Source organism: Neopsephotus bourkii, unplaced genomic scaffold, assembly GCF_033783945.1.
Source record: "Neopsephotus bourkii isolate Nb327-2 ecotype Australia unplaced genomic scaffold, CSIRO-AGI_Nbou_v1 NB_1394, whole genome shotgun sequence".
NCBI classification, from domain to species: Eukaryota; Metazoa; Chordata; class Aves; order Psittaciformes; family Psittacidae; genus Neopsephotus; species Neopsephotus bourkii.
The window spans coordinates 1,021,190-1,048,943 of NW_026901872.1; the positions used below are offsets into that span (position 1 = coordinate 1,021,190).

General features: G+C 38.3%; 1 protein-coding gene across 1 annotated transcript in view; it reads left to right on the forward strand.

The window, feature by feature from the left end:
- The window catches only part of MYCBP2 (MYC binding protein 2), a 191,813-nt gene that overhangs the window by 45,533 nt on the left and 118,526 nt on the right, over positions 1-27,754 (forward strand). The window contains exons 5-17 of the mRNA XM_061367719.1: positions 828-1,024; positions 1,242-1,484; positions 1,754-1,825; positions 4,703-4,799; positions 11,690-11,763; positions 12,873-13,011; positions 13,816-13,892; positions 15,401-15,605; positions 17,845-18,009; positions 19,025-19,183; positions 19,934-20,138; positions 20,826-20,971; positions 23,047-23,148. Of these exons, the coding sequence (XP_061223703.1) occupies positions 828-1,024; positions 1,242-1,484; positions 1,754-1,825; positions 4,703-4,799; positions 11,690-11,763; positions 12,873-13,011; positions 13,816-13,892; positions 15,401-15,605; positions 17,845-18,009; positions 19,025-19,183; positions 19,934-20,138; positions 20,826-20,971; positions 23,047-23,148 (1,881 nt within the window). The remainder of the gene's footprint in view (positions 1-827; positions 1,025-1,241; positions 1,485-1,753; positions 1,826-4,702; positions 4,800-11,689; positions 11,764-12,872; positions 13,012-13,815; positions 13,893-15,400; positions 15,606-17,844; positions 18,010-19,024; positions 19,184-19,933; positions 20,139-20,825; positions 20,972-23,046; positions 23,149-27,754) is intronic.

The window sequence follows — 27,754 nt, forward strand, 5'->3', positions numbered from 1 at the left end:
AATAAAAGTTGAACTTCTGATGGCTTTGAGTGTGTAATTATGCCGTCTAAGTTAAAATCTAATTATCTTTTGTTAATTCATAGTTTTTACTGGTTTATAGAACTGTGAGGAAGTCTAGGCTGTAGCATCCTTTGTTTAAAAGTAAAATAAAAAATAAAATACATCTTAAGAGTTTTTGTGTATGCTTTCCTGTATTATGGCTCAACAGTATTCCATTTCCAAACATGATAGTTTGTTCCAGAAGGCTTTTATTTTGTATTGATGCAGAGTATTAAAAAGCTACAAAGAAGGCTTTGTTTTGATTGCTGCCTTGGTGATTATTTGTATATACAATCAAAAAAATTGAGGTGGATTTCAGTTCTCACCTTGATTGTTACAGATGTTCAGTCACTACGCAGTGCTTGAAGAGGCACACGATCAGAATAATTTTCAAGCTTTGATTTGAAATGCTTGTTTCTGAGAAATGGGATGTGCTTCAACATAGATCATAGTTATAAAGACCTACACACTGTCTTAGTGATGAGGTAGACTGAATAGGCAGGTAAAATAAGTGGCCCATTTCTTGTTAATGTGTTCCACTATAATGGAAGGACTTTGATTTCCTTCTCTGGCTGTTGGGATAATCAAGACTCAACATTTTCTGGTGGAAAAAGAATGAAAAGTCAGGATGTTTTAGGCCTATTTAAATGGGATGCTTTCTTTTCTAGGGCTAAACTTAATGGCTGAGGAAAGATGTATTTTTTGTAAATCTTAATTTCACATTGACTGGCAAATTGCTTTGTGTGATTTTGTGACTTGTCTGTATAATTACTGTGTTTTATCTGCAGAATCCCTGTTCCAGCTTCTTCTGGAGATAACTGTCCGCAGCACAGGAATGAATGACAGTACAGGACAGTCCTTGACAGCACTTTCCTGTGCTTGCCTCTTCAGTTTGGTAGCTGCATGGGGAGAGACAGGAAGGACGTTGCAAGCAATCTCTGCTATCCTCACCAATAATGGCAGCCATGCTTGTCAGACTATTCAGGTCTTGCAGTAAAACTTCTCTGTATCTGGGGGTTTATGTAAATAATGCGTACATGAGTTCTGAGAAGATCTATCGTGTAACTTCAGTTATTTTTTTTACCCTTGCTAGTTTTGCAATAAGAGTAGGTTTTTCTTTGTCTTTCTTGAGTTAGAGATAGAACAGAAAATGCACCATTTGAAAAACAATTGTGTTTTTTACTCTTTGTTTTACCATTTAGGTGCCGACCATTTTAAACTCTCTTCAACGGAGTGTACAGGCAGTTCTGGTGGGCAAAATCCAAATCCAGGACTGGTTCAGTAATGGGATAAAGAAGGCAGCCTTGATGCACAAATGGCCATTGAAAGAAATATCTGTAGATGATGATGACCAGTGCCTACTTCAGAGTGATGGCTTTTTCCTCTATCTCTTGTGTAAAGATGGACTTTACAAAATCGGTTCTGGATATAGCGGGACAGTGAGGGTAATGTGATTACTTCTTCCCTGATGAATGGCAGTTAAAATAGTAACTTTTATGATGTCCTGTTTCCGTTGAGAATCTTTGAGCTTACTAATGATCAGTTCTGCTGCAGTTTGCCTAAATTTTTCTGGTTATTTCTATGTGAATTTTACAGTATTTTCTTAAAATTTTCGCTTGTCAATATGGTTCAATACATTGTTAGACAGTAGATGTTTATTTGTAAAATAGTTACTCTGATATTTATTAAATGATTGAGTTTTTTTGCTTTCCAGGGCCATATATACAATTCTACATCCCGCATCAAAAACAGAAAGGAAAAAAAGTCTTGGTTAGGCTATGCTCAGGTAGGTGAATACTTAAAACATGCACCCCACCCCCCATCCCTCATGAGTAATTTAAGTAGATCTTGGCTTAGAGTAAGCTTACATGGATAATGTACTGTTGTTTTGACTTCAGTTGTAAAAATCAGGTTTTTGGTACTGACTTTTAAATTGTGGAAGATGAGGAACATCTGATTGAGCTGACATATAGAAAAGTGTAATGAAAAGTTTCACTGGTGTTGTCACTCTAGGCTTTCTCACAATATGATGGTTTAACACATAAATTTATGATTTGTACAGTCAGTTGATGTATGCTTCTTGAGGAAGTTGGTGGATGTAAAAATATGCTTTTGCAAAAAAATAGTGTTAAAATACTTGAAGTATCTATTCATGAAAATAAATTGCCTTTAAAGCATTTGCAGTAAAATAAGGAAATGCTGTTTTAACTGGGGGAGGATTGAGGGTGCATAAGCCATAAATAGAGATAATTGTTCATGTTACCACTGCAGAGTTAACTATATTTAGATATTTTGTTTTCTTAGAGTTAGTTTCTGGAATATCAACCAGCTTTTTTTATACCTTTGCCATTCATTATAAAAATTGTGGGGTGTTTAGAATCCTGTTATTACCACTATATGTGTTCTCTTCCTCACTCTTAAAAAACCCGACAGCAAACTGCAAAAGAAACAAAAACAACCCCCACAACAAAACACAAATTTAATTTCAGAAAATAATTAATTTACTTTATCTTATAACTACTAAGTAATTTTTATGAGTGATTTCATTGTTCCATTATGAAATTAAGTGCACTCCTTGCCATGTTTTTGAAGTTAAATTGCTCAGAACAAATATGTATTCTATTATGCAGTTGTCTCGTATATATGCATATACACACAAAATCGGTTTTTGTTTAGTATCAAAGCAGGTCACCAAAGGGAATACTGGCACAATACACGTATGCAGATGCCTTCATTCAGGAGCCCATTTTGTCAGTTTGGAAAATAATAGGATCCATGCAATGTCACTATACAGAGTTACGCATTTGGACATTTTGTACATACCTATAAATGTATTTGATATTCTTCTCTGAGTGCTTGTACAGGTGTATGCAGTCCCAGTGACTGTACCCAAAGATGCTGTTAGTTGGAAGAATGTCACTCTAGGACTATATTTGTAGGAAGATGTGTAAATTGCACTTATTGCTAAGTATGTGTTCATGAAAGAGCTTAAGATGTGCCTTCAGTCTCATTTCACTTCAGGTGCTTGGTTAAGTCAGCTCAAATTGAAATGATTTTTCTAACTTCATCGTATCAGTTATTTTAGACTGAAACTTTTTCTTGTCTAATGCTCTTTACTTATTTTTCCTAGTTTGTGTGGATTTGATTTTTCAAATTTCACAGAGATTGATTTAGTCAGGAAATTTCAAGTAGTTTAGATGGAAGCAAAAGGGTTGGTTGGATTTTTCTGTTGATTATAATTAGGTTTGACAGATGAAGATATTCTGAGGTTAAGCCTTAATGACCTCCCTGTGAAATGCATCCATTCTTATATGTGTGGAAGCCCCACCGGAGGTCAATTGTGCCTAAAGTGAGTGCAAGCCATTGTTGTATCTTCTGCTGTGACACTGCTGTTGTCAGGATCATTACTTAGTCATTTTTCATATTGGCCTCTGCAGCGCTCCTTCAGGTGAATACTATTTTTTCGTGGCCTCAGTCACCTTGAATGTGTTTATAAGAGCCCTTAAGTAGTCTTCTTCTGTAGCTGCTTTTATAGCTGAAATGCTTCTTAAGTGTAAATTTTGCAAATATGTTCCTGCCCTGCACCCTCAAAATTTTTTAAGGATCCACAAGCATTGTAGCATCAAAAAAGATAGGAGAGCAAAGTTGCCGTATTGCCTCTCTTACGGATCTGTGCACGTTATGCGCACATAGAACCAATCTTGTTTAAGCTAACAAAACCTCACTTGACGGTATTTTTTTTAAACATGCACTCAGAATTATAGGTATAAACAATAAACCTCAAATGTGAGTTTCGGGTAGGGAGATCTTTATACTGAGAAGCCTTCTAAACTGGTGACTGAATGAAACCTTGCAAATATATGCACAAATGAACAGAGAGAGGACACTATTTTGGTATACCAAAGGAGACTTTCTGACATGGACTGCTGACCAGAATAGTTAATTTTGGAGAAATGAAGGTATTCTGCACATGGAGAACCAGAAAGAGAAAATTAGTAGTCCTCAATATGTCCATTCCCTTAGGTCTGGCTATGAGATAGGAAGTGAGCAGTGTATGTAACTCATTGTATGTAACCTTGTGTCATGGCTGCTGTCACCAAAATCACCATATACTTTGTGACATTTCTTTGAAGGGCTTAGAGAATAAATACATGGAATCCTGTTAGCGTGTGGGTCGAAGTAGTTAATCAAGGGTTTTGAAGAATTCTGTAGTTTTTAATGCACGTATTTATTAATGATCACCTTTCTATATCGGGTAATATATGCATTTCCATCCTGGAATTCTTGTGAATCTTTTGTTGATTTGGAAAGTGGGAACAGGAACACTTTTTTTTTACTGTGGCTGTGGATCTGAACTGTAATTATATGCACATATGAAGAACAGCATTACTATGTATGGCTTCAAAAGCTGTATATGATCTTTAGTATGCTGATCTACAGCATGTAAAAATGGTGGAGGAAAGAGGTCAAATTTCCTTTTTTACTGTAGAATTTGATTAGTGGAAAAAAGTTGATAAAATTAAGTAATCTTAATGTAAAACTAAAAGGTTTCCAAAATTTTTAAAAAATACCTGTGATGTGCTTTTTTTTCCACTCTTGACAATACCCTTTAATGTAATTAAGAATATTTCCATAACAATATATATTTTGTTACTCTTACCAGGGTTATTTATTATATAGAGATGCGAATAATCACAGTATGACAGCCGTAAGAATAAACCCTGAAACCTTGGAGCAAGACGGTACAGTTGCTTTGCCAGGTAAGAACCTCCAGCTATGAGAAGATGGTTATATAGCATAGCATGTTTACATGCTATGTATTTTCAGGTAAGCAGAAGAGAAACTGAGACAGACTTTGAGATTATGAAGAGATTGCTTTTTTATGACTTTGGTTTGCTGCACTAGGCCAACTGCAGTATTTCATTCAGAGGTCTGCCATCTTACTCTGACTGCTACAAGAATATTGCAACATTTTAGAATGTATGCTCATTTTAATGTGAAGACTCCAAGAGCTTAACTCCCTTCTTAAAGAATTTTTGTTTCACCCCTTGTTTAAACTTTGAGCATTTGGCTCAGCTATGACCTTGTGTTCAGTAGCTCTAACATCTAGGTAGTAAACTATGGCCAAACCCATTTGTTTTTTAATATAGGTAGAAATGTATTCAGTAATCAAAGGAGGCTAATGAACATTGAGGAACAGTGCTCCTGATGTTTAAATTGTGGGTTTTCGTTTATCTGTTTTGGATTTTTTTTTGTAGTTTTGTTTGGGCTTTTCATTTGTTCTTTGTGTCCTTTGCAAAGGAGCCTCGTAACTTGGGTCTCTGTTTTAAAGATGAGGATGTTCTCAGAACATCCTTTAATGACCTTCTGGAAAAACATATCTGTTCTTAGTCACTCAAAACAGTAGAAAGGCATTAGAATATCTTTCTACAACGACTACAACCTTATTCTATACATCAGAAGAAAGATTTTGTGTTGCATCCTGATATGAATAAAAATGCACTGATTGAAATCTCAGGAAAAATCTCCAGGCTTTCTGTATTTCTAACACAAACAGTAATTTTTGAATTGGTTTGTGGAACTGGTTTTCTACTTTATTCACCTCAAGGTAGCTTCTTCAACAAATAGGATTCTTTGAGATTCTCAATTATGTTACCCCTGGTAAACAAGTCATTGCTATTTGTGCAAGTCTTGAGAGACACTTGAGCACATTGAAAGTCTACACCTCTGAACTGCTAGCTTTCTTTTGCAAATCTCAGTGACAAGTGTCATTCTTCAAGACAGACTGTATTGTGTTTATACTGTAAAAAGTCACAAATTAAACAACAGCATGCCTGCTAAACAAAAATGTATTAATCTTTCAGTGCAAAAGGAAATTTTGTAACTGCAGGAATACCCCATTCATAAATCCCTCAAAGTACTTCACACAGTTGCATTTTGTATGGTTTCTGATGGTGTCAAAGTGGATGCTAGGTGTTTTCATAATGCCTATCCTTTGTATTTCAGCCCTTGAACTTGCTATTTTTACTTTCTGTGCTTCTGTCACTGTTACATTGTGAGCAGAGATGGTCTTGTTCTTTTGTCTAGGACAAATTCAAAGGGGTCCACTTCTGGTTATTTCTATTTCCTGTTAGAAGGAATGAAGGGAAATGGGATGTATATATCTTGAGGAAACCGAAGTAGATACATAACACTTAAATAATAGTGGCTGCTAATGACTCACACCTTGTAGTTCTGAAAAGCCACACCAGATAGAACTAGAGAGCAGTAACCTTGGCAACAGCTGAACACTTATATGGCTCCTACTTGGTAAGGTATTCAGACATGGCTGTATCTGGAGTTAATGTGTTTCAAATGCCTGGGTTGGTGATAGTGCATTTAAATAAGGTATTCGTATTTATTCATGCAGGTATGCGTAGGAGATGAGGAGTTCATTAGGAGATATGGTTAGGAACTGATACTAGCTAAAAGTCACATCACCTTACAGTGAGCTATGGAATGTTATCTTTTCCTTTCTCAGTATGATACATCAGCTTCTTGAAACCATAAACTTCTATTTCAAAGTATTTCTGCTTTAATAGATAAATCTAGCAAATCTGACAGGGTATCTGGAGCTACAAGACTGTGTGTCAGCATTCTTGTACCTAACGCTTTTGCCAAGCTTTATACACTGTCCTTGAGCTGTGGATCTGTCTTTCCAGTCCAGATACCATAAAGGAATCTCTGAGTTCTATGAGATTTTCTAGCTGATTGAATCTGAATTTACAGAGGAGGTTTTCATCTTGAACTTAACTGTAATGCTTAGAAAGGTTGCTATGCTCAGCTGAAGAAGTTGAAGTTACACGTTACGTGGAAGTTACATGTTATGTAGATTCATTGTTCTTTGAAATTGCACATAAATATCTTGGTGCTCAGGACTAGTCACTTATTCTGAAAAGTACTGCTGAGTTTAGCCTAGACAAGCTCAAGAGTACTTACTAGCAGGCACAAGATGCTCTGTCATAGATTCACAGGATGTTTTGTGTTGGAAGGGACCTTAAAGATCATCTAGTTCCAACCCCCCTGCCACGGGCAGAGACAGGTTGCTCAAAACCCCGTTCAGCCTGACCTAGAACACCTCCAGGGATGGGTTATCCACTACTCTGAGCAGCCTGTATCAGTGTCTCACCACCTTGTGCATAAATATTTGAATACAAAGGTGGTGCTTGACAGTCATCTTCTCTTGAAACCTCTAAGGAGGCTTGTGATTAACAGATGTCTGTAGTTAATGTCCTTTAAGTAAAACAGAAACCCTTTTTGTTACAGTAATCTTCATACAGTAATCTTGGATAGCTTTGTCCCCAGACTAATTTCAAAAGTCAGATTGAATAAAACTACAGTAAGAGCACCTTGCTAGCTGATGCACTACAATATTCTACTTTTTGCAGATATTTCACTTGCCTTCCATTTTCTGCTCTCCTCATTAATTTGATAATTAATGCTGGGCTTGGATGTTACCTTATTAAGTGCTAATTTTTAGGAATGATTCAGAAGAGCATATACATTAAACCCCCCAAATCAAACAAAAACACCCACACCCCCAAAACATCCCTGTTCAGATATTCTACACGAACACACCTACAAAACATCTAAACAAAACCCAAAAATGTTTACTGTGAGGCCTGCCTCTTCTTGAAATGTCTCAGGAAGCTGGCCAGGAGTGTAATATGGATCCACTGGTGGCCAAAACATTCTGTTTCCTTGACTGTTGTGTGAGCATTTAATTTTCAGCCATTAAAGTGTTCTTAAAGTTTAGCAATTTTCTATAACGATTCAGAAATGTCATTTAATTATTTTTTTTTAACTTGTCTTTAACTTATAGACAATTCTTTTGTTTTATCACTAGTACCACTTTACAGCATAGAGAATTAGTAACATGAACTGACTTTGGACAGAGGTTATTAGAGATTGTTTCTGAGACAGCAATATTTCAAACTTCAGTGTATCTGCCATTCTCCATCTTGTTTGCTGCTTACTCCATTTGTGATTTGTACCTGTGTGTGCTCTAAGAGGGAAGTTGACTACTTAGGTCTAATGCATATTCTACTTCTGGTAAGATACAGTATTAGACTGGGCAATACAGCAGGAAAATGTAAACATGTTTATGGGCTTGTGTAATCCTGTGGGGTTTTCCAGCTGTATTATTTTTACTAGAACATTCCAGCTACCTAGAAAAACTAGCAAACTTGCTGCGTATGCTGGAAAGATGTTGTATGTGCTTCATTTAACATTAAATTTGTTAGATAAAATGACTGATGCTGGATTTTTGTTCTTGTTATGAAGCAGATATTTAGAGTGTAAAGTAGCTGTCCTGTAGTAGAGATCCTTTCCTGTGTGTGATCAACGAAATGAGCACCTTACAAGCCATATAATACCATGTTAGTAGTTTTGCCAGCAGAGCAGGAAGGGAAGAAGAGATGGTGTAGAGTCATACTTTCGGACTTGTTGAGAAAGTGGTCACTTCCTTATCCTCACCACCCCCCCCTCCCCAAAATATGGGCAGAATTCCAGAATTCTTTCCTTGTTGTTCTTGGAAGTAGCTGACCTGTTTTCAGTAGAGGTGCAATATATTCACATATATGCTTTATAGTTTTTCAGCATTCCTAGTTTTGTAGTTTGGTGTAATTTATAAACAATGGAAAAATGAATAATAGAATCATAAAATCATAGAATAGTTAGGGTTGGAAAGGACCTTAAGATCATCAAGTTCCAACCCCTCTGCCATGGGCAGGGACACCTCACTCTAAAACATATCACCCAAGGCCTTGTCCAACCTGGCCTTGAACACCGCCAGGGCTGAAGCATTCACAACCTCCCTGGGCAGCCTATTCCAGTGCCTCACCACACTAACAGGAAAGAATTTCTTCCTTATATCCAATCTAAACTTACCCGGTTTAAGTTTTAACCCATTACCCCTTGTCCTATCACTACAGTCCCTAATGAAGAGTCCCTCCGAAGCACCCCTGTAGGCCCCCTTCAGATACTGGAAGGCTGCTATGAGGTCTCCATGCAGCCTTCTCCAGGCTGAACAGCCCCAACTTTCTCAGCCTGTCTTCATATGGGAGGTGCTTCAGTCCCCTGATCACTCTTGTGACCCTCCTGTGGACTTGTTCCAACAGTTCCATGTCCTTTTGATGTTGAGGACACCAGAACTGCACACAATACTCCAAGTGAGGTCTCAGGAGAGCAGAATAAAGGGGCAGGATCACCTCCTTCGACCTGCTGGTCACACTCCTTTTGATGCAGCCCAGGGTACAGTGGCTTTCTGGGCTGCGAGCGCACACTGAAGCTGGCTCATGTTAATTTTCTCATCGACCAACACCCTCAAGTCCTTCACCGCAGGGCTGCCCTGGATCTCTTCTCTGCCCAACCTGTAGCTGTGCCTGGGATTGCTCCGACCCAGGGCTAGGACCTTGCACTTGGCATGGTTAAAGTTCATGAGGTTGGCATCAGCCCACCTCACAAGTGTGTCAAGGTCCCTCTGGATGGCATTCCTTCCCTCCAGCGTATCAACCGAACCACACAGCTTGGTGTCGTCGGCAAACTTGCTGGGGGCGCACTCAAACCCACTGTCCATGTCAGCAATGAAGATGTTAAACAAGATCACTCCCAACACTGATCCCTGAGGGACACCACTCGTTACAGGTCTCCAGCTGGACATTGAGCCATTGAGCATAACTCTTTGTGTGTGCCCATCCAGCCAATTCTTTATCCGCCGAGTGGTCCATTCATCAAACTGATGTCTCTCCAATTCAGAGACAAGGATGTTGTGTGGGACAGTGTCGAACGCTTTACACAAATCCAGGTGGATGACATCAACTGCTCTACCCCTGTCCATCAGTTCTGTAGCCCCATCATAGAAGGCCACCAAATTGGTCAGGCAGAATTTCCCATTAGTGAAGCCATGCTGGCTGTCACCAAGCACCTTGTTGTTTTTCATTTGCCTTAGCATGCTTTCCAGGAGAATCTGCGCCAAGATTTTTCCAGGCACAGAGGTGAGGCTGACTGGTCTGTAATTCCCCAGGTCATCCATTTTCCCCTTCTTGAAAATGGGGGTTATATTTCCCTTTTTTCAATTGTCGGGAACTTCACCTGACTGCCATGATTATTCAAATATGATGGACAGCAGCTTAGCAACTTCATTCGCTAGCTCCTTCAGGACCCACACATGGATTTCATCAGGACCCATGGACTTGTGCACGTTCAGATTTTTAAGATGGTCTCGAACCAATTCCTCTCCTACAGTGGGCCCAGCGTCTGCCTTCCATGACTTGGGTGGTGCGGTCAGAGCCTTTGCTAGAGAAGACCAAAGCAAAGAAGTCATTCAGAACCTCAGCCTTCTCCAAATGCTGTGTAGCTAGTTCACCCGAGAGCTTCCTGAGGGGTCTACGTTCTCCCTGGTCTATTTTTTATTTGCTATGTACCTGTAGATTCCCTTCCTGTTATCCTTAATATCCCTAGCCAAGTTTAGTTCTAACTGGGCCTTAGCTTTCCTAACCTGGTCCCTAGCTTCCTGGACGACATCCCTGTACCCTTCCCAGGCCACCTGTCCTTGCTTCCACTTTCTATAAGACTCTTTTTCATTCCAGTTTTCCTCATCAGCTCCTTATCCATCCAAGCAGGTCTCCTGGCCCTCCTGCTGCACTTCCTTCTAATTGGGATGCAACACTCCTGAGCTTGTAGCAGGTGATCCTTGAAGACCAACCAAGAGTCTTGGGCCCCCCTGCCCTCTAGGGCTATATTCCATGGAGCCTTACTAAGCAGGTTCCTGAAGAGGCCAAAATCTGCTCCCTTGAAGTCTAGGGCAGTACGCTTGCTGCATGCTCTTCTCACTGTCCTAAGGATCTCAAATTCGACCATCTCGTGGTCGCTGCATCCAAGGCTGCCCTGCAGTGCCACGTTTCCAAAGAGCCCTTCCCTGTTGGTGAGCACGAGGTCAAGCATGGCACCTTTCCTTGTCGGTTCCTCTATTACTTGCAGAAGGAAGTTGTCTTCCACACAATCGAGGAACCTCCTGGACTGTTTGTGACGGGCTGTACCATCATTCCAACAGGTGTCAGGGTTGTTGAAGTCACCCATGAGAGCGAGGGCCTGTGAGCATGAGGCTTTTCCTGTCTGCCTATAGAGTGCTTCATCCACAGATTCCTCTTGATCAGGCAGTTTGGTTCTATTTCATTTATTTCTGTAGGGTTTATATGATGGACTGGGAAATCTTTACAGAATGGCTCTACTAAAAGAAAACATTAAGTCTTTGGAGAAGCATAAACACGTAAGACTCTCAGAAAATTAGAATTCAGTTGTGTTACAGTTTACAATAGCCCTCACAGGTGAACACTAAATGCTTTTGCAGTTAAATTGTGCAGTAAGCTCTTAAGTTTTATACGGTGGAGAGTGCTTTAATAACTTCTATGGGGACAAAGGAGTATTATGCTTTTGATGAGAGAGGAGATCCTAGCATAAAACAGCATGTTGTCAGAATGGTAAGATCTCTCTTTAGACAAACTAGAACTCTCATAGAGTCTAACCGTAATGAGAATAAATTAGACGGAAGCAGAGAACAGTGTCTGGATGTATGTTGATATAAACTGCAGTCTACATCTTTTTCTTACAGATTGTCATACTGAAGGGCAGAATATCCTTTTCACTGATGGAGAATATATTAACCAAATAGCAGCATCTAAAGATGTAAGTCTTACATGTATTGGGTAAACTACTTTTCTCTGAATGGAACTGGTTTTTTTTTACAATGCTTACAGCTTCCTGTTTGCTTCTTGTTTGGCTTCTTCTTCACTGACGCTGAAATCCATGTATCTAGATCACTAGTGAGAAACTGCCACATTTGTGCTTAAAGGAGCAGTAGTTTGGTATCTATCCACACAATTTTGATTTTTGGTAGATTTTTCAGGTATTTTTCTATTTTCCAGATAAGTTTTCAGGAAAAAAAATGTTGCTCTTCCTGAGGAAAATAATCCTATGTGGAATAGTGTTTGCTTAACATGTTATTGTTCAGGGCCTCTATGGGATAAGCTTCTTAGAGCTTAATTTTTTTTTTTTTTCTAATTTAATTCCCTGTAATTGCTTTGGTACCTGTTGGGGAATTTCAGCCAGATTTAATACAAGAGATACGAAAGATACCATGTTCCAGTAGAATTTTTTTTTATATGAAAATTGCCTATTGGCCAAAGCTGTAGAACTAACTAAATGTTTCTAGTAGGGGCAAAACCAGTTTTAGCTGTTCTCTGTTTTCTTAAGCAGACAGTTATTATGTTCTTAATTCTGGACAGGTCCTTGTTTTTAGAGAAAGCTGTAAAACAGGTATGGGGTGAGACAGGGTTGTCAAGAGATGCCAGATGTGCATCTGGAAGGAAACCAGGATCAATCGATTTTCATGCTAACAGAACAATTGTGTTTTTTTTTAACATGGCCAGAATTTTGGGCTCTGAATTAGGAGGATTAGAGGGCTTAAAATATAGGTGTAAATACTTGCAAAAGCAAGATTTCTGTATTAAAATTCAAAGTTAATTATTTCTATAGCAATTTACTATTCTCTTAGTGTTCATAGTATTTTTTTAGAAGCCAATATATATAATATGTTTAAGGTCTGTTCAGCTCATCCTGTTTGGCATTTTCTTCTTTTCTCCTCTATAATAAATGTTACTTTATCAATGTGTCCTCTAATAACTTAGTTTGAAATAGCATTATATGGATGTCCTTAGGCCATGAAAAGTAAATTAATGCATTTATTCCACAGTATAAAGTAGATTTTTACAAAATTACTTATTTATTTATTGCAGGATGGCTTTGTAGTGCGAATATTTGCAACAAGTACTGAGCCAGTACTGCAACAAGAACTGCAGCTTAAGCTTGCTAGAAAATGCTTACATGCATGTGGCATCTCCTTATTTGATCTGGAGAAAGACCTGCACATTATCAGTAAGTCCACTTTGAAGGTCAATAACAAGCCCAGTAATTCAAATAATAAAACTGAAACACTGTCCTTGCCTTTGTTTGGATTTATTACGTGCAAGAAGGTGTAGCTCAGTTATAAACATGTGGAGAAGTACAAGGGTTTTGAAAGTGCTTATTTGACTCATAGTAATCCATATGCCCAGTCTGAACTACCTTTTTGTCTATAGCACTATCCATGGTTTTCCAGTGGTTTTTCTAGTTCTGTAATAAATACAATATTATTTGAAGCTTGGACTTCATAGTAGCACTCCTATAACAGGTATTTAAGCTACAGAGCTCTTTGCTGTGGGTCAAAGTTAACGAAAGTTGAAAGGACTGCTGGCTGGATTAATGGAAAAGAAATGCACTAAAAAATACTAAATACATGGAAATTAATTCTTTGCATCAGAATTTCAGTCGCAAAATTCTTGTTGTCTGTGAAGGTAATTTGAAGAAATATCAGTTGGCTTTTGCTTTGGGGTTTTTTGTTTGCTTTTTTTTTTTTTTTTCCCTGTTAGCTGTCTGTTCTTGGCACTATCAGAACAAATGCATCTTTGATACATGGAGCTTTTGTCTGACCAGTTTTTCTTATGCTAGTCCTTTTCCTCTTTGAACAACTCTGTCAGGTCTATCCCAGTAAGCCGTCTTGTGGCAGCAAAACTTTGTTTTGCTTGTGACTTTCTTAGAACCTTCATTATGAGATGTTCTCCCTGGCAGATTTAGGTCTGTAAACTGGTCTGTGAAAGTGCCTGTCTAAACTGTTCAGTTAACGCAGTCTTACTTGCACAGGTACAGGGTTTGATGAGGAATCAGCTGTCCTTGGTGCTGGAAGAGAGTTTGCTCTAATGAAAACCGCTAGTGGAAAGGTACTGAAAATGTTCCGTAGTAAAGAACAAATTGCATCAATGTATTTCTAAGTGCTTTTTAATTTATTTTCCCCAATTCCTTTCTTGCCTTTCTAGTATGTTCGAGTGAATTTATATGACTGTATTTAAAAACATTTTTGGATCCCTTGTTAAAGGGAAAAAGACAAATGGTTATTTGAAAGCATAAACAGATGGTGTTGGAAACATTGAGAAATCTGTGGCTTGGGTTTATAGAAATTGCTGTAGCCGATCTCACTTAGAGACAGTATGAGGCTCTGTTTTAGATTTGAAGGGTAGAATTACCTTTTGTCTACAATTGATGTACATTTGCAGAATTTTTTACCTCATAACTTTGCGTAAATCTAATCTGTAATTTGTTTAAATCCCAGCCTGATTTTTCTGGTACCTCAAAGAATTATTGACTTCCCCTATGCAAAGTTTTTTAATTCATTCCTTTAAACTTCTTTGGAACGGTTTCATATGTTGGTTCTGCTCAGTGGAGACTGTATTTCAGAGGCATTTGAATATTCATTGAAATGTAAAAATAATTTTGCTTTCTGTCACTATGACTTTTTACATGATTTACTGTGTTTCTATTTTAGTTTGGGAAACTAATGTTATTTAACTTATATGAGCATAGTTCTTTGTTTGCCTGTGTTCATAATTGGGGGGGGTTTATTGGAATAAAGGCCTTGCTCTGCTGCTTTCAAAACAGTGCGAGTGCTGAAAATGTTTGTAAATAAACATAACCATTGTTTTCTTAATAAAATTTAATGGCATGGAGCAGCATTTGACCAAGCACAACTCTTTAGACATCAGAGAAGACAGATTAGTTTGATCTTCAGACTAACAAATGCCTCTTCAATATAAAATAAACAAATTCCTAGTTTTGATACCTAAAGTTCTGTGTCTAGGTATGAAATACACTTTATAAAACAATAAAAATGGCTCTAAGTGCCCACATAGGTTAACATCCATTTTATAGTACTATTGAGAAGCATGGTTGTAGAGGAAACTTTTTGGTCCATATTAGTAGTTTTGTTTGTTGATGTGGAATATTTTATTCTGTGTTATGTACTCTGTGGCCACTGTGAATTTACTGAAAATAAGTTTTAAAAATGTGTTGAAGCATATTCACGGTTGTAGCAATTTGGTATTTTATTTTTTTTTATTATCATGGTACCATTTTGGTTTTGCACAAACCAGACATTTTTCTGAAGCCTTCTAAATGCTTAGTTTTCTCTAGGTAGTTTCTCCTGAGCAATTCTTTCTTTTGTGTTTAATTCGTCTAGCCAAACAATTATATATGAAAACTAACTATGGCACAGTAGAAAGCACATTTTAAAACAAGCAGAAAGTAATCAGAATGTTTCCCCCATTAAGGCGAAATTCACGGATTTAGGGTAGAGGTACTGAAATGACAAGATTTAAAAACAGTGCAACTTGAAAAATTATGCAAGTTTTAAGTGCTGTGGCATAACTGAAAATGATAAACTGTTTTCTTCTAGATTTATTATACTGGTAAATATCAAAGCCTTGGTATCAAACAAGGTGGTCCTTCAGCAGGAAAATGGGTGGAACTCCCAATCACAAAATCTCCAAAGATTATTCAGTTCTCTGTTGGACATGACGGCTCACATGCCTTACTTGTTGCTGAAGATGGGAGCATATTCTTCACGGGTTCTGCTAGTAAAGGAGAGGATGGCGAATCAAGTACGTATTATGTTTGCTAGACTAATGGTTGATAAAAGCCTATTAACCACCTTTTAAGTTGAAAATAAAGGGTTTAATTAACATTTTCCAAGAACAGATAAGCATGCCACTGGGTTTGAATTTTATGTGAGCCCCAGGTCCTGACTACCAGTGCCACCATGTCGCCCAGCAAGAGTTGCTGATCTCACTTTTACTACAGTTTGGATTATGTGATGGGAGTGCTATTTTAGAGTTGTCCTGAGAAAAGGCAGTCGTAAGCGTGGTCAAGAGGCCATGCTGTCTGCCTGGGGCTTTGAAATACTGAAGAGCCAAACTTTTGCCTCTTCACAGTTCTTTTAGAGAACTTTGGAAATGGGTGTTTTGCCAGTTGATCATAGAATCATAGAATAGTTAGGGTTGCAAAGGACCTTAAGGTCATCAAGTTCCAACCCCCCTGCCATGGGCAGGGACACCTCGCTCTAAACTGTATCACCCAAGGCCTTGTCCATCCTGGCCTTGAACACTGCTAGGGATGGAGCATTCGCAACTTCCCTGGGCAGCCTATTCCAGTTCCTATTCCTCCTTATATCCAATCTAAACTTCCCCCGTTTAAGTTTGAACCCATTACCCCTTGTCCTATCACTACAGTCCCTAATGAAGAGTCCCTCCCAGCATCCCTATAGGCCCCCTTCCATAATGGAGAAGTACATTGATTAGAAATGGTAGAAGCATGTTCTTCTATCTTCAAGCAGAACTTTTCAGACATTAGAGAAGACAGATTAATTCGATTAACTGCACTAATGTATTCCGCAGGAATGTGCAGGGTTTCCAATGTAATGTGACTAAAATACAGTGATACATATGGAGTGGATTCTTGAATGTATTCAGGGGAAGGAAGTTAGTAGTACTAGTAGTACTTTTACACACCTGTGTAAAAGTATTTGGATAACAAACTTGGTATGTGCTGTAGTAACTTTGTGGAGTCTTCGTAAATGCAGATCTACTTAAACATGTGTGGGACAGAATCATGCTACTTTCTCCAGTAGATGTAAAGGAAATTTAAGAGGTTGAAAGAAAAAGATTGCAGGAAATACACTTACAGGCACAAATTTCAATATTTCTTTGAGGCGTTATTGGGAAGTTAGCCAAAACACAATCGGATTGATTATTTTTGTTGGTATTTAATTAAGCTACAACTTCAGATGAAACAGAAGTTTAACACTTTGAAGTAAATTGCTGTCACTGCTTTTGTTTGAACTAACAAAATTCAGATGAGAAGATTTAGTGCTTTACCGGATCTTCTTACTGAAAAGTCCATTCGAGAAACTGATCAAGGTCTTCCTGAGTTCTTTTGAAAGTGCAGCTCTCTTCTGACTTACCCAGTTCTCTTACCCACTCTGAGCCAAATTAAGAAGTGACAATGCACAGCTTTTATTTTTTTCCCCCTATTTCTTTTAAATTTGTGTTGGGAGACAAGGGTGTGTGTGTGTTCTTTGTAGAAAGTTAGTACTTTCATCAAGTGAAAGTAGTTGACAGTTCTCTCACTTGCATGAAAATTCGCAGGCAGTAATGGCAGCTGTGAGTGGTTCTATCCAGTCTTCAGCTATGTTGTCACTGTTTCATTTGAGGACAGATTGCAAACAATAATATTGGGGTGAGTTGGGGGGGGGTTAGTACTTTTTCCTCCTTTTTTTTCTCTTGTGGGAATATGTTGTGACTGAAAGTCTTCGAATCGGGGTTTTAATAAATAGAAGATTTAGTATGTTCTTAAAAAAACAAAAAAAAAAAGAGAAGAACTTGTGTCACATTTCTTTGTGGATTTATTGTACATATATTGCCATACATACTCTCCTCAGTTGGCAATGAGGACTTTTTTAATATGCTCTGCTTTGTGAAGTTCACAAAGGTAGTTCAGTATATGTGTGTGTGTGTACATGTATATAAAAAGAAAACCTTCAAGAGTCATTCCTGAAAGTTACCTATCTAATGATGACTTCATTTGCCATAAGATTTTTTGAGAGAAACCAGTATAATTCAATAAAAATTAGACCAGGAGATCATATAGATGGAATTATTATTTATTTTTTTTTCTTTTTTGGTCAGTGGCAATCCAAAAACTAACCCCTAATTAAAAACAACAGAAAAAAGAAAAAAGTTACTGTGGCTTTGAAAGTTTGGGTTTTTTTGGGTTTGGGTTTGTTGGTTTGTTTGTTGTTTTTTTTTGTGTAGAATGACTTGTAATTTATCTATTTATTTAAAGCTAAAAGCAGACGGCAGTCAAAACCATACAAACCTAAAAAAATCATTAAAATGGAAGGAAAGATTGTCATATCTACAGCGTGCAATAATGGCAGCAGTTCTGTAATTTCAAAAGATGGAGAACTCTACATGTTTGGAAAAGATGCCATTTACTCTGATAGTACAAGTAAGTTAATATTTGTTTTTAAAGTGATTTCTCAACTGTGATAATTAAGTCTGGAACATTTTAGCCTGTGGAAGTTTGTGTGTTTCTTACTCTCCTAATAGAATTTTCTAATTTCTGCTGATTCAGCTAAGTATGACAGAAGGATAGAAAGGGAAGAGTTTCATTAGATTCTGTAAAAATGTATAATAGCACTGGTGACAAATACCTGAATGAATGCTTCCACTAAGAAGAAAAAATAAAAACAGATAATTTCTTGTATTAATCTGACACTAAAAGGCCACACAGGGAAATGTCACAGAAATGAGATGTTATGAAAAAAGGCTGTAGGAAACCAAGCCGTATACATTGCTCACAAGACAGACTGGTTTGACTTCACAGGTGATCCAGTACATCTCAACTGAAATGAAATATTAAAGAAATAAATTGCAGTGGTATTATGAGAAGTTAAGAACTGTTTTTCAGAACAAGTGATTTGCAGCAGCGTTTGCTTTGGCTTTCCTTCCTTTGCAGGACAAATGGTCTAGGCCTAATTCTGCTTTTACTTTTTATTCTAGCACTTGTTTTTTGTAATTGCTGGTTTTCTTCCTTGACATTGATCTAAGAATTTGGAGTATCCACCAGCAATTTTGTTACAGAATCGTAGAATAGTTAGGGTTGGAAAGGACCTTACGATCATCAAGTTCCAACCCGCCTGCCATGGGCAGGGACACCTCGCACTAAACCATATCACCCAAGGCTTCGTCCAACCTGACCTTGAACACTGCCAGGGATGGAGCATTCACAGCCTCCCTGAGCAACCTATTGCAGTGCCTCAGCACCCTAACAGGAAAGAATTTCCTCCTTATATCCAGTCTAAACTTTCCGTTTAAATTTTAACCCATTACCCCTTGTCCTATCACTACAGTCCCTAATGAAAAGTCCCTCCCCAGCGTCCCTATAGGCCCCAAATAATCAGTGAAGTTTGTTTCTTACATAGAAAATGCAGTTTATCACTCAAATTTTTAATGTCTTACAGGTTTAGTCACAGATTTGAAAGGCCATTTTGTGACTCAAGTAGCCATGGGCAAAGCTCACACCTGTGTGTTAATGAAGAACGGAGAAGTTTGGACATTTGGAGTGAATAATAAAGGACAGTGTGGACGAGACACAGGCTCCATGAGCCAGGGAGGAAAAGGTAAGAGACCTAGATTTTTACTTTTGTTTGCTGGAAAAGGTTGCAACTGAAACTATAGCTAAGCATTTTATTATAATTCCAATACTAAAGCTTAAGTATATGCAGCATGCTTTATGCTTAAAAGAAACAACAAACAGGTATGGATGCTTTCACTTTAAGTGTTGGCTATGTAGTGTTTTGCACATACTTAGTTACATTTAAAAAACAAAGTTCAATTACTCTTCTTTAGTGGGTGAAAAAGCTTTTCTGTTAAAAAAAAAGAAAAAAGAAAAAAAGAATTAAACCAAAACTCATCACTTCTTGTCTAGCTATGTGCCATTTTCCTAGTAAGAAAAAATTTTCTAAGTGCAAACAGCATTTAGTCTTGAGGCTTTTTTGCCTAAAGAGGCATAAATGCAAGTCTACATCTTTGTCTACACAAGTGAACTTTCCCATTACTCCTAAGTATAGGTATAAAAAATCATACTGATTCACCTTTGCCTGATTGGAGTATTTTATATATGACAAGTAAATGACCTGTTACTTGCATACCGAATATAAATGCTTAATTTCCCTCTTATTTGTAAAACCTGGCTATATACCATGCCCATGCTCTGAGAAGTTTCAGAAATATTGTGCTGGCAGAGTGCAAATCAGGCATGCTTAGCCATTTCTTTTAAAACCTGGTCTGTTGGTGTTTGTCATGGCTTCCTCAGTAGCTAATGTTGGCCACACAAAAACAGCTGTTTCTTGTTTCAATATCTTAATTAGGTTTTGGAGTTGAGAACATGGCAACAGCAATGGATGAAGACCTAGAAGAAGAGCTGGATGAAAAAGATGAGAAGTCTATGATGTGTCCTCCAGGCATGCATAAATGGAAGCTGGAGCAGTGTATGGTGTGCACTGTATGTGGAGATTGCACAGGCTATGGAGCTAGCTGTGTTAGTAGTGGGCGTCCTGACAGAGTACCTGGAGGGTAAGGAAACATACAGAAATACACTTGCTATAGTATGTGGAATGTAAACTGAGTTGATGTATTCTTAAGCTTCAGTCTGAGGTGAAATCATATCTAAAAAGAAGCTGCGCTTTTAAAATCACAAGTAGGCTAAAATTTTTCTAAATATCTTGATGGTTGTAGGGGATTTAGTTTTAAACACATTTCTTTACATTTCTTTAGCCTATAGGTCATTATTAGGAGCTATTGAATATGAGCACCAGTATAATCTTTCTCGTGACAGAGCTGCTGGCTTTGGCATAACCCTCTTAATCCTATGATGGAAGCTTTTTTATCTTGCTTTTCTAGTTGCTTTTATCTGTCACCTCAGGGTTGAGCTGCATAAAGAGCCACTGCTTTACATATTGCCATTACTATTACTTCAGCATTGCATGTTTTGCATGTTTGCATCTTATGTTTTCATGTGGTTTATGTTTGATTGAATGGAGAAAAGATAATGCTGAGGAGTCAGTTCAGATATGTATGGTCAGTGTGTGCGCCCTGGCACCATACAACAGCAACTAGGTTTTAAACTGCTGTGCTTTCTGTTTATCTTGGGAAAATGACATATCCACAGTAGAACAAACTAATAATGTATGTTTTAGTTACCAAGGCATCGGTAATGCATGAAAATAAAAGATAGTGATGAAGCAACTCTCTTTGCTGCAGAATCTGTGGCTGTGGCTCAGGTGAGTCGGGCTGTGCTGTATGTGGCTGCTGCAAGGCGTGTGCTAGAGAACTGGATGGCCAGGAAGCAAGGCAACGAGGAATCCTTGATGCTGTAAAAGAGATGATACCTTTAGATCTCTTGCTGGGTAAGTGATACAAAATTAGCAAGATTACTTTTAATTTTCTTTCTTACTATACTTTTTTTTTTCCCCCTCAGTACATTTGTTTATACTCTTCAATAGACTCAATCCCACTGCTGACTTCTGAAACATGATTTGGAATAACACGTTAGTTTAGAAATAGGTTTGTTCTCTTCAGTTAGGATTTTGATTCTTTTCTATGATAAAGCTATCTTAAATAATCCAGTTTTTTCTTTCCAGTAAAATTACTGAGATTTTAGGATTACAGGACAGTGTTAGTATAAATTGTTGAAATGGATAAAATATTTCTTACCAAAGAGATCTGTTTATTGGTGATATAGCAAAGTGACATCATACTGGTAAGTGAAGTATTTTAAACTTGCCCTTCCTTGTAGACATGTGCCATTTTGATCTGTGTGGTTATGATACTAATGCTGATACTATGAAGTTGTTCTTGTCCTGTTTTGATAGCCTGAAAATTTTACTGTAATCCTTTTATCAGAGTTTTTTTGAAGTTACATAAAAGATTAGGAATATTGTTTCATGCAGATGCTTTCTTTTTTAGTCTTAGAAATTTTCAGAGTGAAAAAGCTGCCAGGAATGTGAAAATTGCTTTAAAAAAAGAACCCAAAACACCTTCCACCCCAGCTCGTCTCCCCAAAAATACCCATCTTAGAGGAAAAGATACCACTTGGTATGATTATTGGAAACTAGAGTTTGGGATCTTTCCTTGTAAGGTCTATCATCACAGCATTTTTAATACTGTATTCTTGGTGCTGGGCAATTACAGGTGTTTGGAGATCCGACTTTCCTCCTTCTTTTTCTTTTTTTTGGTAATGTTTAGATTTACATAGAGCCCTTAATCCTGCATGGATGTATGGATATAGTATCTGGTATAGAAAAGGACCATAAAACAGTCAGATATGTGACTTAAAGTATTTATACCACGAATTTACCGTGGGGGTTGTGAGGGAATAGAAAATTAGATTCTACTACTTAGTGTGGGATTTTTGGTGGGTTTTTTCCCCAAAAGATTAAGCCAAAGTTAAATGGAAACTGGAAGTGTTTCTCTTGGTAAGTTAACACTCAAGACCCCAAATAGCCTCAGTGTGCAGTCGTGATACTTCCATACAAGTATTTCTAACTATAATTTGGTTGTGTATGACTATCATAGATTTATCTTGATGGTGACTGTGGCAATACCAGCTCTGCTTCACAGCTCTAGTCTCATGCATGACCAGAGAGGAGTTCTGTTTTTTTGGTAACCTCTGCTTTGCTAACTCCTCTCTTAATGGGGTAGACAACAGCTCTGATCCTCTGTTGGGCTGGGGGTAGATTGAGGTGAAGGCAATGACCACATTTGTCTGGAGAAAAAAAGCAGTGCTTCAGATGGAGTTTTTGTTTGATATTGGAATAAGGTATATATTTTTTTAGGAAGTAGCCACTTGCTGAAAAAAACACTGGAAAAAAGGTTTTTCTTTTACTAGTAGTTTTATTGTTGTGTTCTTTCAAGTCGTGTTTTCTGTTTTAAAAATGTGATTTCTCAGTTTGCTTCAAATTCCTATTAGTTGGCTAGTTTGGTAAGTCTGATTATAGACCGACATACATGTGCATTGAAGTAATTGCATACTTTTTTGGTAAGCACAAAGCATATAGTTATATAGCATTCTAAAACAAAAAAATACCTGATCTATTTAAAACGTTTTTAAAATATAACAAAGTTTGTGCTTGTTTTAATAATTCTCCATTCTGAAACTTTTTTTTGGAAAATTCAGATAACTGTGACAGCTCATAACTAAATGTAAATACATACCTAATAGAAAAAAAATACTAAATACTGTTTAAGTGTTGTTGGAATTGGGGCAGGTTCATGAAAACCAGGCAGTTTGGACATGAGGCCTAAAACTCTTTTCCAGATTTACTCAACTCCTTTCTTTATTTCTAAATACCGTCACACCATGTGAAGAGTAGGAAATAATTAGGCTTTGGTTTTCATTTACTCTCACTCCGTCTAGGGTTTATTACCATCATAACAGTTGTTAGAAATAGGTTTATGTATTTTATTTTGTTAATCTACATAGCTGTCCCTGTTCCTGGAGTAAATATTGAAGAACACCTTCAGTTACGGCAAGAAGAAAAGCGGCAGCGTGTAAATAGGAGACATAGGTTGGAAGAAGGAAGAGGTAAGTGGCTTTCTTACTGATGAGAGGCTTGAATAGTTCAAGCAAACTTCTTAGTCTGTTTTCAGAGAATGGCAGTTAATTAGTTTTGCTCTGGTGAGCCAATACAGTAACCAACCAGAAACTGAAACCCTAAATAGCTAGTTTATTTAGCATGCTTTTGGAAAACTGTGAAAAATTTCCGTGTCTACTCATAAGAATCAGAATTTTAATGTAAAGAATAGCATTTTTGTATCACTTTCATATAGTCGACTTTTTTTGTTTCCCAGCTGAGTAATAGTCATCTAAAATGTAGATGCTAAAGCATATTTTCAACTGAAGTGTTTATATGCCTTTTTATACAAAGAATTTGAATGACTGCAAGCCTGTCCAGTGCTAGTTACCTGTAATACACATTATTTAATTACTGTTCTAAATTACTGAATTTCTGTTGTATAATAGTAAGCAGAATTTCTTGATTTATAAAGTGAACTTCTCAATATTTGAATAGCATAAAAAAAAGACACACTGACTGAGTTATAACCAAACAAGAAAACACTGCATAGTTTCAACATTTTTTTACCTTGTGTATTATTTGCCTCAGGAATTGTTGTTGATTTTCCACAAGAAATATGTTGCTGTTACATTCCTTAACAGGTTTTCAGCACTCTCTTTAAAATACCTCAGTGTCTTAGCCTAGTAAATAAAGTTGAGTGGTTTAGACTGATACAAATCATAATACTTTAGTGAAGCATGAGGATGTGGTTAGTAAGATTAGTGTGTGTTGAGAAGAAGGTCAACTTTATTGGGATGTTACGCTTTTCAAGTTCCTGCTGTGTTAGTAAAATACCATTTTGTGTTAGTAAAATACCATTTTGATTCTTCTTTTAGGAATTAGATAACTGGTTTTAGTCAGATACAAAATGCTCATTGTAATCAAACCCGGCTCCTTTACAGGATGCCAGTGAACCTTGTGAGGCGAACTGTGACTTTATTTCACTTGCATGTAAGAAGTTACTGGTCTTGTCACAAACAAGGAGCAACAGGAAAGTTTAAGATTATTGTGTCCTGTGCATATGGAAAAGGATGTTTGGAGGGTTTTTTTCCTTCAATCTTCGTGGTTAATTTTAGCTGTGAGGTAAAGAAGGGAAGCCTTTTCTTCTTCCTTCGTCTAGGTCATGTTGGAGCTGCATTGCATACTGCTGGCAAATACTAGGTACAGCTAGCAGTCATTTTTTTTTTTTTTTTAATCCTCACTGAATGTCTGGACATTACTGAAGCTGCTGCCGTTCAGCCCAAGAAGACAATGATGGCAGAGCCAAGAGGCAAATTTCAGTGGGGGGGGGAGGGGAAGCAACAGAGAAACATCCAGTTTTGCTTCCATTATTGTGGTTAGAAGTAAAACCAGAGCAACTTACCTATTTTGTGTACCATCCGTCTTTTGGAAGCAAATAACTCCCCTCCCTCCACCCAGCCCCTCACACACACACACACACACACAAAGTTTTCTTTCTAACAGAGTCTCAGGGAATCAGTATCAGGAATATGTTGTTATTGTTGGCTTGATAGGTGTATAGGGACTATAGTTAAACAGATATTGCTAGTGAGCTTGTTGCACACATCCATTCTGTAGCAAAAGAACATTGAAACGTCATACCTTTATGGCTGCCGGAGCTAGTGGGGTGTGTCTGGGGGAAAGGGTTGGAGATTATTCTTCTGTTCTGCTTCAGAATGACTTACGTGATAAAGCTGAGGATAGATTTTCACAAACACTTAGAGATCTTGATTTACATAATCAGGTGTGAAAATTTGATTTGATAATTAATCTTGATTTACATAATCAGATGAAAAAAATGGACCTTTGTTGCTTCTCCATCCAAGTGCTGCAGTTTTCCATGAGCTGGTGTGAAGATAACACCATTCTTGAGGACTCTTACAATGCGGCTCTTCCTGAAGAGAGACCAAGAACATTTAAATAATTACTAGGTTTTCATTTTGCTATGCAAAAAAGGTTCTGCACCCTGAAAAAAGAAAAAAAAAGAAAAAGCAATCTGCATATTCTTTTTAACATTACTATAACTTAGCTTTCCCCAAAAACTAGTATTTATGCATAAGTAACTTAACAGAATGAAATAGCTGTTTAAAAATCCAAACAACTGTTTCAGCCTTTCACTTCTCTGCAAACATTGCTTAGACAGTGCAAGGCTAGATTAGCATTTTGAGAGTACACAGTGTTTTGTTTGTCAGGATTATGATGTCTGGGTTGTAGTGTGTTAATGTGTGGCTTGTTCTTGTACACTCGATTACTGAGGAACAAACTATGTGTAGTTTTTGATAGTCAGGAGTAGGATCCATCACTGAATGTTGCTGATCATTCTTCAGTTACAATTCGTGACCTTTATTTAACACAAATATTTTCAGTAGATCTTGAATGTTATGTGAACAAGAGGACTATGAAGGCTTTTTAAATAAATAGAGGAATATTTTATTTCTAAACCAAGCAGGCAAACAAAACAAAAAAATCATAAAGAAACCTCTCATTCCTTTTGCCACCAAATGTGTTGAAATATGAGTATAGTTTAGGACAGAGGCATGAAAGCACAACTGCTGGAAGTATACTAATTTCCACACTGCAGGCTTTTAGGTGGTCTAATTATTCGTGTGTTTTAGTCCTGTTCCAGTGACCTCTGATTTAAAAATACGTTCCAGTGGTCCACTTGAATTAAGGGAGAATGTGATGGTTATGTCTACAGGCTGCACAACCCCAGCTTTCTCAGCCTGTCTTCATACGGGAGGTGCTCCAGCCCCCTCCTCCAGCCATCCTCATGGCCATCCTCTGGACTTGTTCCAACAAATCCATGTCCTTTTTAGGTTGAGGACACCAGAACTGTACACAAGACTTCAAGTGAGGTCTCACAAGAGCAGAGTAGAGGGGCAGGATCACCTCCTTCGACCTGCTGGTCACACTCCTTTTGAGGCAGCCCAGGATACAGTTGCTTTCTCGGTTGCGAGCGCACACTGAAGCCGGCTCATGTTCACTTTCTCATCGACCAGCACCCCCAAGGCCTTCTCCGCAGGGCTGCTCTGAATCTCTTCTCTGCCCAACCTGTAGATGTGCCTGGGATTGCTCTGACCCTGGTGTAGGACCTTGCACTTGTCATGGTTAAACTTCCTAAGGCTGGCATCAACCCACCTCACAAGCGTGTCAAGGTCCCTCTGGATGCCATTCCTTCCCTCCAGCGTATCAACCAAACCACACAGCTTGGTGTCGTGGGCAAACTTGCTGAGGTCGCACTCAATCCCACTGTCCGTGTCAGCAACGAAGATGTTAAACAAGACCAGTTCCAACGCTGATCCCTGAGGGATACCCTTTGTTACTGGTCTCCAGCTGGACATTGAGCCGTTGACCACAGCCCTTTGAATATGGCCATCCAGCCAGTTCTCTATCCACCGAGTGGTCCATCCATCAAATTGATGTCTCTCCAATTTAGAGACAAGGATGTTGTGTGGGACAGTGTCGAATGCTTTGCACAAGTGCAGGTAGATGACGTCAACTGCTCTACCCCGTCCATCAGTTCTGTAGCCCCATCATAGAAGGCCGCCAAATTGGTCAGGCAGGATTTCCCCTTAGTGAAGCTATGCTGGCTGTCACCAAGCACCTTGTTGTTTTTCATGTGCCTTAGCATGCCTTTCAGGAGAATCTGCTCCAAGATTTTGCTAGGCACAGAGGTGAGACTGACTGTTCTGTAATTCCCTGGGTCATCCATTTTCCCCTTCTTGAAAATGGGGGTTATATTTCCCTTTTTCCAGTCGTTGGGAACTTCACCTGACTGCCATGATTATTCAAATATGATGGACAGTGGCTTAGCAACTTCATTCACCAGCTCCTTCAGGACCCACGGATGGATTTCATCAGGACCCATGGACTTGTGAATATTCAGGTTCTTAAGATGATCTCAAACCAGATCCTCTTCTACAGTGGGCCTAAGGTCTTCATTCTCACAGTCCCTGTGTCTGCCTTCCATGACTTGGGTGGTGTGGTCGGAGCATTTGCCAGTGAAGATAGGGGCAAAGAAGCCATTAAGAACCTCAGCCTTCTGCAAATCCAGTATAGCCAGTTCTCCTGATAGGTTCTGGAAAGAGCCTGCATTGTCCCTTGTCTGTCTTTTATTCACTATGTACCTATAGATTCCCTTCCTGTTATCTTTCGCATCCCTAGCCAAGTTTAATTCTTACTGGGCCTTAGCTTTCCTAACCTGGTCCCTAGCATTCCTGGACAACATCTCTGTATTCTTCCCAGGCCACCTGTCCTTGGCTTCCACCTTTTATAAGCCTATTTTTTTCATTTGAATTTTCCTCAGAGCTCCTTATCCATCCAAGGAGGTCTCCTGGCCCCCTCCTGCACTTCTTTCTAGTTGGGATGCAACACTCCTGAGCTTTCGGTAGGTGACCCTTGAATATCAATCAGCAGTCTTGGGCACCTCTGCCTTACTAAGCAGGTTCCTGAAGAGGCAAAAGTCTTCTCCCTTAAAGTCCGTGGCAGTGAGTTTGCTGCACGCTTTTCTCAGTCTCCTGAGGATCTCAAATTCAACCATCTCATAATTGCTGCATCCAAGGCTGCCCTGGAGCG